General features: G+C 37.5%; 1 protein-coding gene across 2 annotated transcripts in view; it reads left to right on the top strand.

The window, feature by feature from the left end:
- Positions 1 to 15059, top strand: part of LOC150074994 (sodium/potassium-transporting ATPase subunit alpha-like) — a 219529-nt gene that overhangs the window by 178380 nt on the left and 26090 nt on the right. For both annotated transcript variants that reach the window (XM_090388741.1, XM_090388740.1), the window contains exon 17: positions 4333 to 4427. In XM_090388741.1, the coding sequence (XP_090244867.1) occupies positions 4333 to 4427 (95 nt within the window). The remainder of the gene's footprint in view (positions 1 to 4332; positions 4428 to 15059) is intronic.

The following is a 15059-nucleotide window of genomic DNA, read 5'->3' as shown; positions in this document are numbered from 1 at the left end:
TAGCCTAATAAAGGAGGTAGCATTCTAATATATTTTCTTCAAAATCATAATATATGGGGTATGCCTTGTCTTTCCAGTGCCTGAAACATTGCCTTATGCTGTATCGAGTCAAATACCTTTTATTAATCCACATGCCAGGCATAATGGTGTTTTATATTCATTTGCTTTCTCCATCAGCTGTGATATTACGTGAAGGTGATCCATAGTTGAGAATCCTCTCCTAAAGCCAGCTTGCTCTTTTGGTTGATTCTCATCAAGTATTCTTTCTAATCTGTTAGTAATGACCCTGTGAACAACTTGTAGATGTTGGATAACAAGCTAATTGGTCTATGATTTCCAATTTCTAATTTATCTCCTTTCTTATGTAGCAAAACTATGATTGCATTATCATTCCAACTACTTGGTATGTAGTCTCGCCCTGTATGTTGTCATATTGGTCTCTAGCTTCGCTATTTCACAGTATGCTTCCATGATGTATGAATTCATTTCGATGCTCCACTTCATGGGTTGGCATTTTCTTCCTTCCTGGATGGTCACTAGTGCAGTTTCCCTGGAAGCACTTCCAGTTGGTGGGGCTGTATGGTGCCCTCTTTTTGCGGTAGCAATACGGAATACAGCGGCACTTGCTCCACTGTTTTTCTCGAGAGACTGTCTTTGACTTCAAGCCAACCCCTCTGCCTAAGGCCTCAGTGTGAGTGGCTTTATCCTGCGTGACACTCAATGCAGTATGATTAGTATTTCTCTGCGACATCATCCATCTATGGAGGTGGACCTGTTTAGCTTCAGCTTTGTCCAGTGGTAGTTCTCGGGAGTGACACCAGATGATGCCACAATCTGCCTTAGCTGACACTCCGACATTGGGGTAGGTAATCCACTGGAGCAACTTTCACAATGCTTATTTATTTTAAATTAATTTATCTCTCTATACATTAAAGTTTTCCTCCTAGTGATATTTATTCGAGCCAATGGGAGAAGAGGGCGAGGCAATTAAGTCACTACAAATGCAATTAATTATTGACAACTGGCTCCATAACATTCACCAACCTCGTGCACGTGCTTCCCTGTCTAACATTTGTTGTTTGATTGTAACGTTTTTTATATTTTAATGAATATTTTATATTTGTGAATACAGTAATTTAGTAGTTTGTAAATATTTCAGTGAAATATTTTAGTTCTGCTCTTTGGGATGCAACAATATTCCTCATGCATTATGAAACCCGAAGCAAAAGGCACTTTTCATAAGTGACCTATGTAAACATGGGTAAATAATTACATTGTGATATTTATGCCACCTTGAGAATTTATTCCACGCACTACAAATGCACAGGTAAATAATTACAAAGGTCATTTCCTGATTGGATATCATTCATAGTGACAGTGTTTTTTTTTGCCTGGTGGCACCTGGGGTCTCCCCCAACTCTGCGTTTTTACTCTGTGTAGAATACAATACTCTGTATAAGGCCAGGGTGTGTGTGTTTTATGAAGTATTAGTGTGGGTCATTGTTCATATTGTTTTTGTATTTTAATGTATATTTTATATTTTAAATACAGTAATTTAGTATTTTGTAAATATTTATATAGTTTGTAAATATTTCAGTAAAATATTTTAGGCCTGCTCTTTGGGATGCAACAATATTCCTCATGCATTATGAAACCTGAAGTAAAAGGCACTTTTCCTAAGCACCTACACTTTGCTGCCACTTTATTAGGTACACCTACCTAGTAGCGCATTGAGCCTCCTTCAGCCTACAAAACAACCTGAATTCATCTAGGCATGGATTGAACAAGATGCAGAAAACGTGCAGGAATGGAATACCATGCAGATATTAGTGTATCACACAGTTAGTTCCTTGAGATTCGACGGAGGTGTAGGCCTGGAGTGAACAGTCCTTTCCAGCTCATCCCAAAGATGTTCAATAGGATTGAGATCTGAAGAACTGAGCGGGCCACTGCAGCTCAGAAAAGTCGTCATGTTCCTGGAACCATTCCATAGTGATTCGTCAGACTTCGACTTGTCAGACCAAGCAACTGTTTTCCAATCCTTGATAGTCCAGTGCTGGTGTTGCTGTGCCCATAGGAGGCATGCTCTCTTGTTCTTCATTGATAACAAAGGTACGCGATGTAGCCATTGGCTGTTGTAGCCCATTCGCGACAAAGTGACTAGTGGGCCATTGCGATATTTTATTCTGCACACCAAGGTTGTATTCTGACTTGATGTGCGATATTGTGGCCCGTCTGTTTGCTTGCACAATTCTAGCCATGCTCCTCTGAACTCTCATCAACAAGCGATTTTCTTCCACAGGAGTGTCATTGAGAGGATGTTTTCTGTTCGTTGCTCCATTCTCGACATAAGGCCAGGGTATGTGTTTTGTTTGTTATTTGGTTTTTAGGAGCATTAGCAACTAAGACCATATTTCTCCGGGATATGCGGTGGTCATTCCCTGACCTTTCCACATCCTCCGTATTTGGTGGTGACGGGCTCGAACTCCGGTCTAATCAAGAAGCATGTACTACGCACTGCTGCTTCTGCCCACCTGGCTACGGAGGCACCATATGTGTTTTGTGAACAATACTCTGCATAAGGCCAGGGCGTGTGTTTTGTGAAGTATTAGTGTGGGTTGTTGTTCCTCTGGCCACTTAGCCTGAGGTCCTGAGCCACTAAAATTCCTAGTTTACATCACCACCCTGGGGAGGCTGGCGGGGTGAATCCTGGTGTAGCCTAGGCATCCATGGAGAGCCCAAAAAATATATATATATTGGAAAGGAGATAATGGGGAGATAGGAAGAGGGTGGAATAAAAGGAGTAGAAAACAGAGGGGGAGCAATATTTGAGGCACTCCTGATTTGAAAGGGGAGACAGTGAGAGGAACCCTGGTACAGGATTCCCATCCTGGTCCAGAGGGTGGGAGTTGAAAGTGGGCGGTGGGGTGAGCCACCATGCAAAAGTAGGGGCCACCCAGGGTGGGGGAAGGAGACTCAACCACCCCAGGTGGTAGGAATAAAAGAACACAGGGAAAGAGATTCCTATGGTGGAGTATGCTCTTTGTAGCTCTGTCCCACACTGGCCTGGGGGTTACCCTAATGGCCAGTGTCAGCATCCCACACCATACCAGCTAGGAAAAGCTATAGCATGGCGTCATCTTGGATAACCATGAGGCCCCTGAGGGCCTGCATAGCCATCAGTCTGTTCAGTAAAGAGGGTAAGATAGAGATAGAACATGCAATTAATAACTTTAACTTTCACTCAACATACACACAATTTTACTTTTTATAGTTTTTTCTTATACTTTCTATTTTCTTTTATATATTAGATTAGATATCGATCAGTGCATTTTGACAGGTGTGTCATTTACGTAGAAAATGATTTGACTTACTCCATCATACCTCAGAGCTGTATTGAGTATTACAGCTCTGATTCATACTACCCCTACATATTATTTATATCCCTTGCTTGCCAACCCCCGCATGCACGGGGGTTGGCAAGCAAGGGATAGAGCCCCCTAGTTATTGTGTTCTAATTTATTACTATTATTTTATCGGTCTACCAGCGTGATAGAGCCGCGTTCACTTCTGCCAAGGTGGGACTCAAACCCGGGTCCATCAGGCTGGTAGTCCAGTGTCGTAACCACTGGGCCATCATGCCTCTTTTGTTGTTGTTGTTGTTATTAAGTTGTATTGTATTATTATTAATAATAATAATTTCTCTATTAATAATTTATCAATTTATTAATTAATAATTTATTAATCTTAATTTCTTTATTCTGGATTTTGTTAGCCATCTCAGTTAACAGCTAGCTTTCCTAATAGAACCTTGGATAATAAAGGTCCTACTGTATGCATCAGAAGTAATTTACACTCACTTTGCATTAATAAAGTAATTAAACAAAATGAAATTTAATATGGTAAAAAAAAATTATAATGATGTAAATTACAGAACCTGAATGAATGATTCTATGAGATTGTTATCATATTGTAGTCTTCCCCAAAAACCCTTTCTTTGTTTCAGCTGTCCTTTGTTTCTATACTTTCATTCTCTTATTTCGCTGCCCTTTTTGCTTATACAAAGTATAGAAACAAGTTGTAGTCTTGTGGCATTATTATATTATTTTAAATGTATTAAAAAATGTAATAAGAAAATTGGCTTAACCATGAAATTAAACAATTTATGTTTCATTCATAACCTTATATTGTGGTTATTTTCTTTCAACCAGTTCATTTTTTATAGATTACAATTTATGTATTATGCAATATAAATCATGCTTAATTCATAGCAATGTTAAGAAAGAATTTAATAAAGAACCTACAGAAAATTAAATGAAATATTTTGTACAGGTTCCTGCTATTTCACTTGCATATGAGCATGCAGAAAGTGATATCATGAAACGTCAGCCACGTGATCCTCTAAAAGATAAACTTGTAAATGAAAGGTAAGTATTACCTAGTATTATAAACTGAGTTTTTTTTTTTGTTTTTTTTTTATTAGGGAACATGAAGTAATGTTTAGTTTGTTCACTAATGGAGCTAGGGTTACTATGTATCAATTTCCAGCTGGGATTTTAAATGTTTTCCAGTGGTTTTAAGACATCCTAGCATTTACACTGAGGTTTATTTTATTCCATTTTGGTTGTCTGTGAACAGACACACAGAAACACTTGTATAGATGTGTGATAGACATAAGCATGGGTGAATATGGCCTAAAATACAGCTGTAAAATCAAAAATAAGAATCCAGTTTGGTGCAATTGGCCTTTTGCATTAACTAAAAAGAAAAAAAAAAAAAACATTCACCCAGAAGTAATTGTGATAGAAGGTTGAAATAAACATCATATATTACACTTTTTCAACATAGTCACTAGACAAAATGACACATATATGCTACCTCTCAATACACTTCTGCAGGCCAGTTTTGTAGAAGTCCTCTGACTGTCATTACCAACTTGGCAGCAGAAATCGCCTCATCAGCAGCAAAGTTTATTCTATGAAGAAACTACTTCAGGGCAGGAAAGGGCAAGAAATCTGAGGGTGCAAGGTCAGGGGAATAAGCAAGATGCAGCAATATTTCAAACTTACATTTGTGGGCACGTCTCACTGCAGCATGCAAGGAATTCACAGTAGCATTATAGTGTAACAAGAAAAAACCTTTAGACAGCTTTCACCCATTTTTTTTTTTTTTCGTTTATTGCAGCATGTAGCTTTATGAGGAGATTGGAATAATACTTGTCCATGACAGTAGATCCCTTTTGAAAGTAATCTGTTAGTATTATACTATGCTGATAACAAAAAAAACTGACAGCATCACCTTACCAGCACTTGGTTGCATCATTGCCTTTTGGTGGGGAGTGATTATGTATGCTTCCATTGTTTTGACATTCGTTTAGTTTCAGGATCATGGTGATGGATTCAAGTTTCACCCTTGGTGACCATATATGAAAAAAACTCCTTGTTTTTCCTGGCACAACAACAACATTCCATGTGCACATTGTGCCATTTCCTTCTTCTGGTAAGGAGTCAGAAGCCTGAGAACCCATCTAGCAGACACTTTACTCATATGCAGCTGTTGATGGATGACATTCTCCACAGACCCTATGCTAATTTGGAGCTCTGCAGCTAGTTCTTTTAAATATGGGGACCTTCTAGGATTAATGCCTCAAGTTTTGCAACACTCTTCTGTTACATCAGTTTCTGGGAACCCTGGTATTTCTTTCTCATGTACTGAGGTTCTTCCATATTTGAATTGTTTATACACCAGATATGAAACACATTGTAACCTGGGCAGCCTTCTCCATAAACAACAAACATTTCTTTTGTTTTTTGTTTTGGGTGTTTTCCCTTGCAGAAAGAGGGACCGAATTGCTGTTTTTTTATTCCATTTTATCTTATCCATTATGACAATTCACTTTATTCAGTGCTGCAAAGGAAATAAATGAATTGAGAGATTGAAATCAAAATTTGTATAGTTGCTACAGAGATTTCAAAGTATCAACCAAAAAAAAAAAAAAAATGGTGAATACAAATCTTTTTTTGAGTCCCTCCCCCTTGTATAAGCATTATATGGACAAGACATACTTGGTTTTTGAAAACAATGAAGTTTGGTGATGGTAGCATATGGTATGGGCCTATTTTATCTTGTTCACACTAGGTTCACTAGCTGTTATGGATAAAATCATGAATACAGCTAGCTACTTTGACATTCTGAACCCATCTGCTTTACATGAATTGTGATAATCCTTAGGAGGGTAGCCATATTTGTATCCTGACAATGCTCAGCACCACAAAAAATGTATGTTCTGTGCAATAGTGATTTGAGTTGCATATTGTGGTGAACCTGCCAGTCTAATTGTGAATACCTTTTGGATGTTTTGGAACAACAGCCAAGAGCAAGATTGCTTTCTATTCCAATGCTTCCTATTCCAAGCAGAGAACTGGTTACTTCTTTACATCCAGTGCAGAGTCCATGATATCTTGTTTAAAATAATTGAATCTACTGAATACCAACTACAAGGCTTCACAGAAAAAGACGTGCCAATTTATGCATGTTTTTACACTGTTTCAAACTCCTGTGTTTTTGTTTTGATTTCATTGGTTTTTATGAAGAAATTGGTATTAGTTACAATCCAGAAGGGTGGAGTCTTTTCATAAACATTTGAAAGATGTGTTGCTTCACATTTCCCAAGGATATATACACTTATTGATTCCTGTTGTGTATTCTTTCTGTTCATGCTAAAGAAGACTATACAAATGTGAAGCATGAGTTAGAGAAGATAAAGTATGACCAGTATAAATAGGATGTGGTCATACTTGACTAGTATCCCATTTATACTGTGGACTTTAAGTTGCTTGGGCTCTTTTGGTTTGCAAGGTGGTTTCACTACGTTTTCATGCTTTTTCTGCCTCTGGGGCAGTAGGGCAAGAGAAGAGAATGGTATGCCAGGACAGGTATACACATATAATGTATTAAATAATTCCTCAGTTCCCAGAAAAGTCACTCCATATCAAGCTGGTACTAGTCAAACAGTTTGTTAAAACATGTCATCCTGAGATGACACCTTTAGGTATATACAATCCATATTTCTAAAATTGTTTAATGCAAAAGTGAAAAGTGGCATATTTATAGAAATATTAAGCAGTGGCTCACAAGAGCTGGAGGACAAAATGACTGATGCTGAGCAAAATGTATGGCAGTCTTTTTGCCTTGTAGCGAATGGCTTTCTTGGTAACATTAAGAGTGAAAGTTATAAGGCTAGTTGGCAAGTTTATTGAAAATTACAGAAAAACGATACTTCTGCTTCATTTTTCTGTAACATCATTCAAGCTCCATTACTTGCATGTTCACCTGGATATTTTCAGATCAAACTTAGGCAATGTTTGGGAGGAGCTTCCACCAGGACACAGCCAGTGAAGAAATGGTAACAAGGAAAGTCAAATAGAGCTGAGCTGTGATGGTTAACTCTATCTGGTTCTTGGTTTAGGATGATCATACTGGCCATTATTCATGGACGTTCAGATGACATTTTTCAGTTTTTTTTTTTTTTTACTGAGTAGGATTACTGCTTTTTAATTTGATTTTCTTGTTGTTCACTTGTAACAAAGATTATTGCTCTATTCTGCACAGCTGTTAAACATTGTTAATAAACCTGATATAGACTCAAGCGTTTAGGGCATAAGCCTCAAGCTATGAAGGAGTCTAGACTATGTATAAATATAGTGCAAATGCATCAGGAATACATAGCTATATCTGAATAAATCAGATTATTAATAAAACGGCATCGTTTTAAGTTATATCTCATATTGTGAATACCTTCACAACGAGTTGCCATGATATTGCACTACTTCGAATAAGTAACGCTTCACCTAAGGAGAAGACTAATGTTACTTATTCTCAGATGGATACCACCACCCAGACGGCACCGTTTCAGGGCTATTTGGCCCTTCTTCGGTGGGTGGGTAGGTACCCGAGTGATGCAATGATGGCAAAACAGTTATGAAGTATAACTCCACAATATGAGAGATGCCTGATGGTGTATCATGTATTTAGACTCAAGCGTTTAGGGCATAAGCCTCAAGCTATGAAGGAGTCTAGACTATGTATAAATATAGTGCAAATGCATCAGGAATACATAGCTATATCTGAATAAATCAGATTATTAATAAAACGGCATCGTTTTAAGTTATATCTCATATTGTGAATACCTTCACAACGAGTTGCCATGATATTGCACTACTTCGAATAAGTAACGCTTCACCTAAGGAGAAGACTAATGTTACTTATTCTCAGATGGATACCACCACCCAGACGGCACCGTTTCAGGGCTATTTGGCCCTTCTTCGGTGGGTGGGTAGGTACCCGAGTGATGCAATGATGGCAAAACAGTTATGAAGTATAACTCCACAATATGAGAGATGCCTGATGGTGTATCATGTATTTAGACTCAAGCGTTTAGGGCATAAGCCTCAAGCTATGAAGGAGTCTAGACTATGTATAAATATAGTGCAAATGCATCAGGAATACATAGCTATATCTGAATAAATCAGATTATTAATAAAACGGCATCGTTTTAAGTTATATCTCATATTGTGAATACCTTCACAACGAGTTGCCATGATATTGCACTACTTCGAATAAGTAACGCTTCACCTAAGGAGAAGACTAATGTTACTTATTCTCAGATGGATACCACCACCCAGACGGCACCGTTTCAGGGCTATTTGGCCCTTCTTCTCCCTATTGTGGAGTTATACTTCATAACTGTTTTGCCATCATTGCATCACTCGGGTACCTACCCACCCACCGAAGAAGGGCCAAATAGCCCTGAAACGGTGCCGTCTGGGTGGTGGTATCCATCTGAGAATAAGTAACATTAGTCTTCTCCTTAGGTGAAGCGTTACTTATTCGAAGTAGTGCAATATCATGGCAACTCGTTGTGAAGGTATTCACAATATGAGATATAACTTAAAACGATGCCGTTTTATTAATAATCTGATTTATTCAGATATAGCTATGTATTCCTGATGCATTTGCACTATATTTATACATAGTCTAGACTCCTTCATAGCTTGAGGCTTATGCCCTAAACGCTTGAGTCTAAATACATGATACACCATCAGGCATCTCTCATATTGTGGAGTTATACTTCATAACTGTTTTGCCATCATTGCATCACTCGGGTACCTACCCACCCACCGAAGAAGGGCCAAATAGCCCTGAAACGGTGCCGTCTGGGTGGTGGTATCCATCTGAGAATAAGTAACATTAGTCTTCTCCTTAGGTGAAGCGTTACTTATTCGAAGTAGTGCAATATCATGGCAACTCGTTGTGAAGGTATTCACAATATGAGATATAACTTAAAACGATGCCGTTTTATTAATAATCTGATTTATTCAGATATAGCTATGTATTCCTGATGCATTTGCACTATATTTATACATAGTCTAAACCTGATATAGTATTATTGCATATTTACTCTTTCATTCTGGGAAAACAGATGATGCCATTCAAAAACTAAAATTGTATTTGGAATCAGCATATCCAAATTTATAAAGAAACACTGAGGAATACAGATAGCATTGTACATTTGAAAAAGGCATTTATTCTTCAAAACATTCTTACTTTTGTTCCACTGAATTGTTTATGGACAGAATTAGTCTCTTTTCTTGTGAAAGGCTGCACTGTCACATATTTGCATTTACAGTCATTTGAAAGTTCATTTGAAAGCACTGTTGGAATGCTGTGGAATATAAGATTTAATCAAGCAATTTCTGTTAGTTTTTACACGATATAAATATTCAAATATCAGCATACACACCAATGTTATCAAAAACCTTTCTCAATCTTACCACTATATTTTGCATAGAATGTTCAAGAAAAGCAGCAGAAATACTGCCATTCACTTCCCTGTTAATTTTATCCAGTTCAACAGTTAGTATTAGGCTGTAAAATGCAGGAAAACTAAGCTTTTGTTGCATCAGCCAAAAAAATTTAATTTTTATCAATACAACCTTATATACCTTTTATCATACTCTTCTTACCAGAAGGTACTTGTCCAGTTGCCCCTTAAACTTTACCAGACTGTCAACATCAATGACCTTCAAAGACTTTATTCCAGTGTTTATGGGCACCTCCGCAGCTAGGTGGGCAGGAGCAGCCGTGCGTAACACACGCTTCTTGATTAGACTAGGGTTCAAGCCAGTGACCACCAAATATGGAGGATGTGGAAAGGTCAGGGAATGACCACCACATATCCCCAGAGAAATATGGCCCTTGTTGCTAATGCTCCTCCTAAAAAAAACCAAATAACAATAACAACCAGTGTTTATGCTCCCTGTTTTGTCCTATTTCATTGTGAAAATTCCACACTCATTCAATTTGCTCTCCTCCTCTTAATGTGTTATACACCTTGATCAGATGTCCTCTGAACTGCCTTGTTTCCAAGCTCTGTAACCCACACCTTTGTAATCTCTCTTCATGCAGATGCCATGTTGCTATTTGCACTAGCCAGGTCGCTTGTCTTTGAACTCTATCATGAAGCTGAATTTCTTTTCTCAAATGTAGCGTCCAAATCTGAACACAGTATTCTAGATGCAGTCTCACCATCAGCATGTGTAATGGAACTATAACCACCTTTTCCCTAAATCATTGATAAAACTGCATTTGCATGTTTCAATGTTGCATTTGGTGACATTAAAACATAACTACCATTGCTCTAGTAATCTATGAAGCTTTTTCAAATCTGAAGAACAGCCTGTTTTGCATTGTTTTAACTACCCTTTCAACTAGGGATCTGCTGTCTTTTCAGACACTAGTCTATCTGAATAGATTTCCCCTGCATATAGCATATACACTGCAGAGCTGAATGCTGTATTTTTAGCCTTGAGTCACATAAGAAATCTCAGGTACCAATGGTTTATTTATACACCATAGAATACTTTGAGTGTGTTATTAGGCTTTATCAGCAATGAAATACACTACTCATCCAGTTTTTCTCAATTTCAGCAGAAGATACATTCTCTCTCTCTCTCTCTCTCTCTCTCTCTCTCTCTCTATGAACATGAATTTGATATCTGCTTCTGGTGAATCTATAGCCATATTGGGATTATATGGCTGATACTGCAGCCAAATCAGCAGCTACCACAAATACTCTTAGCTTGTCATTCCTCTATACAGACTTACAGGCAAATAATACAAAATATGTTATAATTCCAATGGCAAGTTCATGGTATGAACAGATTACAAATAAATTACGAGGAAAACTTGAAAAGTTCGTGGACTGAGTTTGAAGGGCTTATTTGAGGGATCTGCTAACATGTAACTTTTCAACATAGTACCCTTTGGGGTCAATACACTGTAGTCACCATTACTGCAATTGATTCGAGTTGTGAAGAAAGTTTTCTCTTTGAACTCCAGGAATGCGTACACTACAGCAAAGACATCAATACCAGTGAGAAAATGGATGCCAGCCAAATCTTTTTTCAAATTAGGAAACAGATGAAAGTTCAGTGGTGTTGAATATGGGGGATGGTCCAAGATTTCAAAACTGCACTCATGCAGTGTAGCCAAGGCAGTGACAGATTTGTGAGCAGACATATTGACCTGGTGGAACAAGACTCCTTTGCTGAGTTTTCCTCACCATTTATCTTTGATGTTTTCATACAAATACCTAAAAAGGTCTGCATAATTATACCCTTGTGATTGTCTTGCCATTCTGAAGTTAATCCACTAGCAACATTTCATTAGCATCCCAAAAAACCAATGCTATCATCTTGTCAGCAGAAGGAATCAACTTTGCTTTCATTGGAGGAAAAGAAGAGCTGTGTTTCCACTGTTTGGATTGCTCCTTTCTCTCTGGCTGAAGTGATGGACCCATATTTCATCCATGGTCACAAACCGTTCAAGGAAATTTGCTGGAGCTGCTTGAAAATGATGCAAATATTCAGTGTTTGCGCATTTTTGATTTACAGTCAACAATGTTGGGTGCTAACTCCCTTTTCAGAGTGAGAACCTGTTATTATCTGGTAGACATTCACCTGATATGCTTAAGAAACTATTACTTGTCAATCACTCATCAGATCATGTACACTGTCAACAAATTCAGAGTGATGGTTGTCGCAGATCTTCCACAGTGTGGATCATCTTCTGGACTCTTCCCCCCCCCTCTCTGAACTTTTTTTTTTTAAACTTCCCTTATATACTATAGCCTGTAATCAAGTAGCCTAGTCTGCACAGGAATTAAAAAGAGGAAATTCTAGCTTGGCTTTGCATAGAAGTTATCTTGCACATTCCTTTATGATTAGGGCTGACAGCCCTTCCTCCCATGTGCAAGCCTTAACACCATTCTTATAATCAGGTGCATTTTAACTAAATGTCCAGTTTTTTGTGCATAAATTTTGTTTTACTGCTTTTAACCATCTAACTGAGCCACATATACTCAATCAGATTTTTTCTGACAGTGACAAATTGTGTTGTACACTTTTTAGTTGTACATTTTTTTTATTATATGTTGTCTAGTCCTTTTGTTTATATATTTTTTGATTTGGTAACCTATTTCTATGTTACCTATCACTTGTTAACCACTTTGAACTTGGTTTGTATACCAAGGCCTGAGATGCCGAGGCATCATAAAACAACAAATCACAGTGGATTTCAATACTATACCCTTTATTCTGGTCTATATAATTCAAGATCAGAAATAAAAGTGGCCTTAAACACAACCTTGAGGGATCCCACTTGGATCCCTCAAGGGCTCCAACCTGGCTCTTTCTGAAGAATGATCATTTTAACAATCTTCTGTCTCCTGTCCTTCAGTCATTCCTTTATCCACTTCAGGATTTTGCCTGCAACCCCAGTAGACTCCAGCTTGGACAGTAACTTCACATGTAGAGCCATGTTAAAATGCATTGCTGAAGTCAAATTATATATGTAAAAACTGTTCCTTGTATTCAACTTCTCTGTGACCACAACATAATAATATATCAGGTTGGTCAAACATGATTTTCTGTTTACAAATCCATATGATTAATTTAGGACACTCTGCTTCCTCAAGATCTTGTGCTAAATCTCTGATCATAGACTCCTGACCTTCTCTGTCACTGAAGTGAAACTAAGTGGTCTGTAGTACTCATCTAATCCTTAGTTCTCCTTTGTGTATTGGAAAGACATTGTCACTTCTTCAGTCCAAGAGACTTAGTCCTAAATCATAATTAACTCCAGAGGTTAATTATGAGATATTTACCTTAATGTATAAACAGTAATATGTATTGGTACATTGACAAGAAAAATACCATCAGTACCTGAGCCTTACCTACTTTCAAGCTCAGTAGTTTTTGTTATTCTCTTGTGTAACTTAATATCACATGTATTACAGTGTCCTGGTATATTAGCACCATATTCCTGCCTGGAAAGGGACTTTCTGCTATAAAATTCAAAACAAAGTATCTTATTTAGCTCACCAGCAGTATCACAATTATCTACAGTTTTCGCTTTCTACTACACATAGATCCTATCTAGTTTACTCTTTTTCCTCTTCATATTTCCAAAATTCACTGGGATCAAATCAGGTTAGGACCACTCTGTTAGCCTTTTATTTCTCTGTTATTTCTCTGTCTGCCACTCCATTCGTCAGGGAAGTTAATAATAAGCCAGTTTCACACAGGGATACTGAAGTGTAGTGGAACACAATTGTAAATAAAAAATAATTTTCTCTACATTTCAGTAATATATGAACTCGGGAAAAACAAAGCTTTGAAGTATAGTTGGGGTATCTTTCTGAATTCATCTTACCTCAAAAGCTACAGGTGGCTAAAAATTCTGTGAAACATCATCCCAACCATGTTGTTACTTTGGGAAGTTTTGTCTCTTTGCTGTTTCATGTGGTAAGTTTACTGTAATGTCTGTTATTTCTGTTAATGAAGTATCCAATAAGGAAAGTGCAAATACTGTAGTCAAATCTGACCAAATAATGGTATCTAAAACATTTTGTCAGTCTTCCAGCCAGGGCTGTTTTTATCATGTTGGTGATTGCAGAGCACTTGGAACTAGGGTTGGGCACCTTTTCTTAGATATGAATATAGAGTTCTCTACTGTGGTTAACTGTATGCATTTTTAAAATTTTTTTTATTTTAGTGAAGTAAATTATTATTAATATTATTTCTAATGATGTGCATTAAAACTTGAGTGTGTATATACTGCGTGTCGGTAAAAGATCTGAATGATTTCATTCAGGGGAAACCTGGCATGGTAGACTTAAGTGCCAGAACAAGAATAATTTCTTATGCTCTTTGTAAACATTAAAATGAAGTGCATATTGGCTACTATGTGCCACTCAAAACATCCCTTCAGAGAAACAGTGAACTAACTTGACTCTCAGTGGAATTCTCTATAATTGGGGCGGCCCAGGACAAGAGCCAGGTAGGCCCATGTGGAAAGACTGCTCTGCCTTGAGCCATCCAAGAATGAAGTTTGCTAACCACATCCTGCAATCAAAATCCTCTGAATAATCCTCCACACTACACTGCAGGTAGTGTGGTTTCAATTGGCGATTTCCACTTTTGGCATGTGTTTTGGAATTTCTCTGGTAATTAAACCTTGTTTTATGCAGATGTGCTGCTAATGGATTTCTTAGGGCTTTCTGAAAAAAAAAAAATCTTTACTATCTTAATTTCTTCATCTGATGAAGTGGGTGGTTGTCTTGAACTGTGCTTTTTATGTCACAGATCCAGTTTGTCAGTTGTTTTTGGTAATGACTTTTAATTATTTCCAGCTTCAACATTGAATTCCTTCCTCATTCAGTTCACCAACATCTCTGAAGAGCTATTACTGACTCCCAGACTTCATACTGGCTGCAGTAATTGCTGTATCACTGATACTCAATTGTTCATCCATCATTTATCTAAAACAAAAAGAAACTATAATCCAGGATTAATTCTATGCATACTAAATACAAATTATATGAGTAAAAGACATTTAACTCCATAAGCAGTTAAATTCTTAGTTTATTTTTTGAATTATGTCTTCATACACTTTAAGTATTAAAACTGTTCCATGCGTAAAATTATCCCTGTGTTCAA

This window comes from Mastigoproctus giganteus, chromosome 14 (genome assembly GCF_048544385.1).
Source record: "Mastigoproctus giganteus isolate SK-2022 chromosome 14, ASM4854438v1, whole genome shotgun sequence".
Taxonomy (NCBI): Eukaryota; Metazoa; Arthropoda; class Arachnida; order Uropygi; family Thelyphonidae; genus Mastigoproctus; species Mastigoproctus giganteus.
This window is presented reverse-complemented; position numbering and strand designations above follow the sequence as displayed.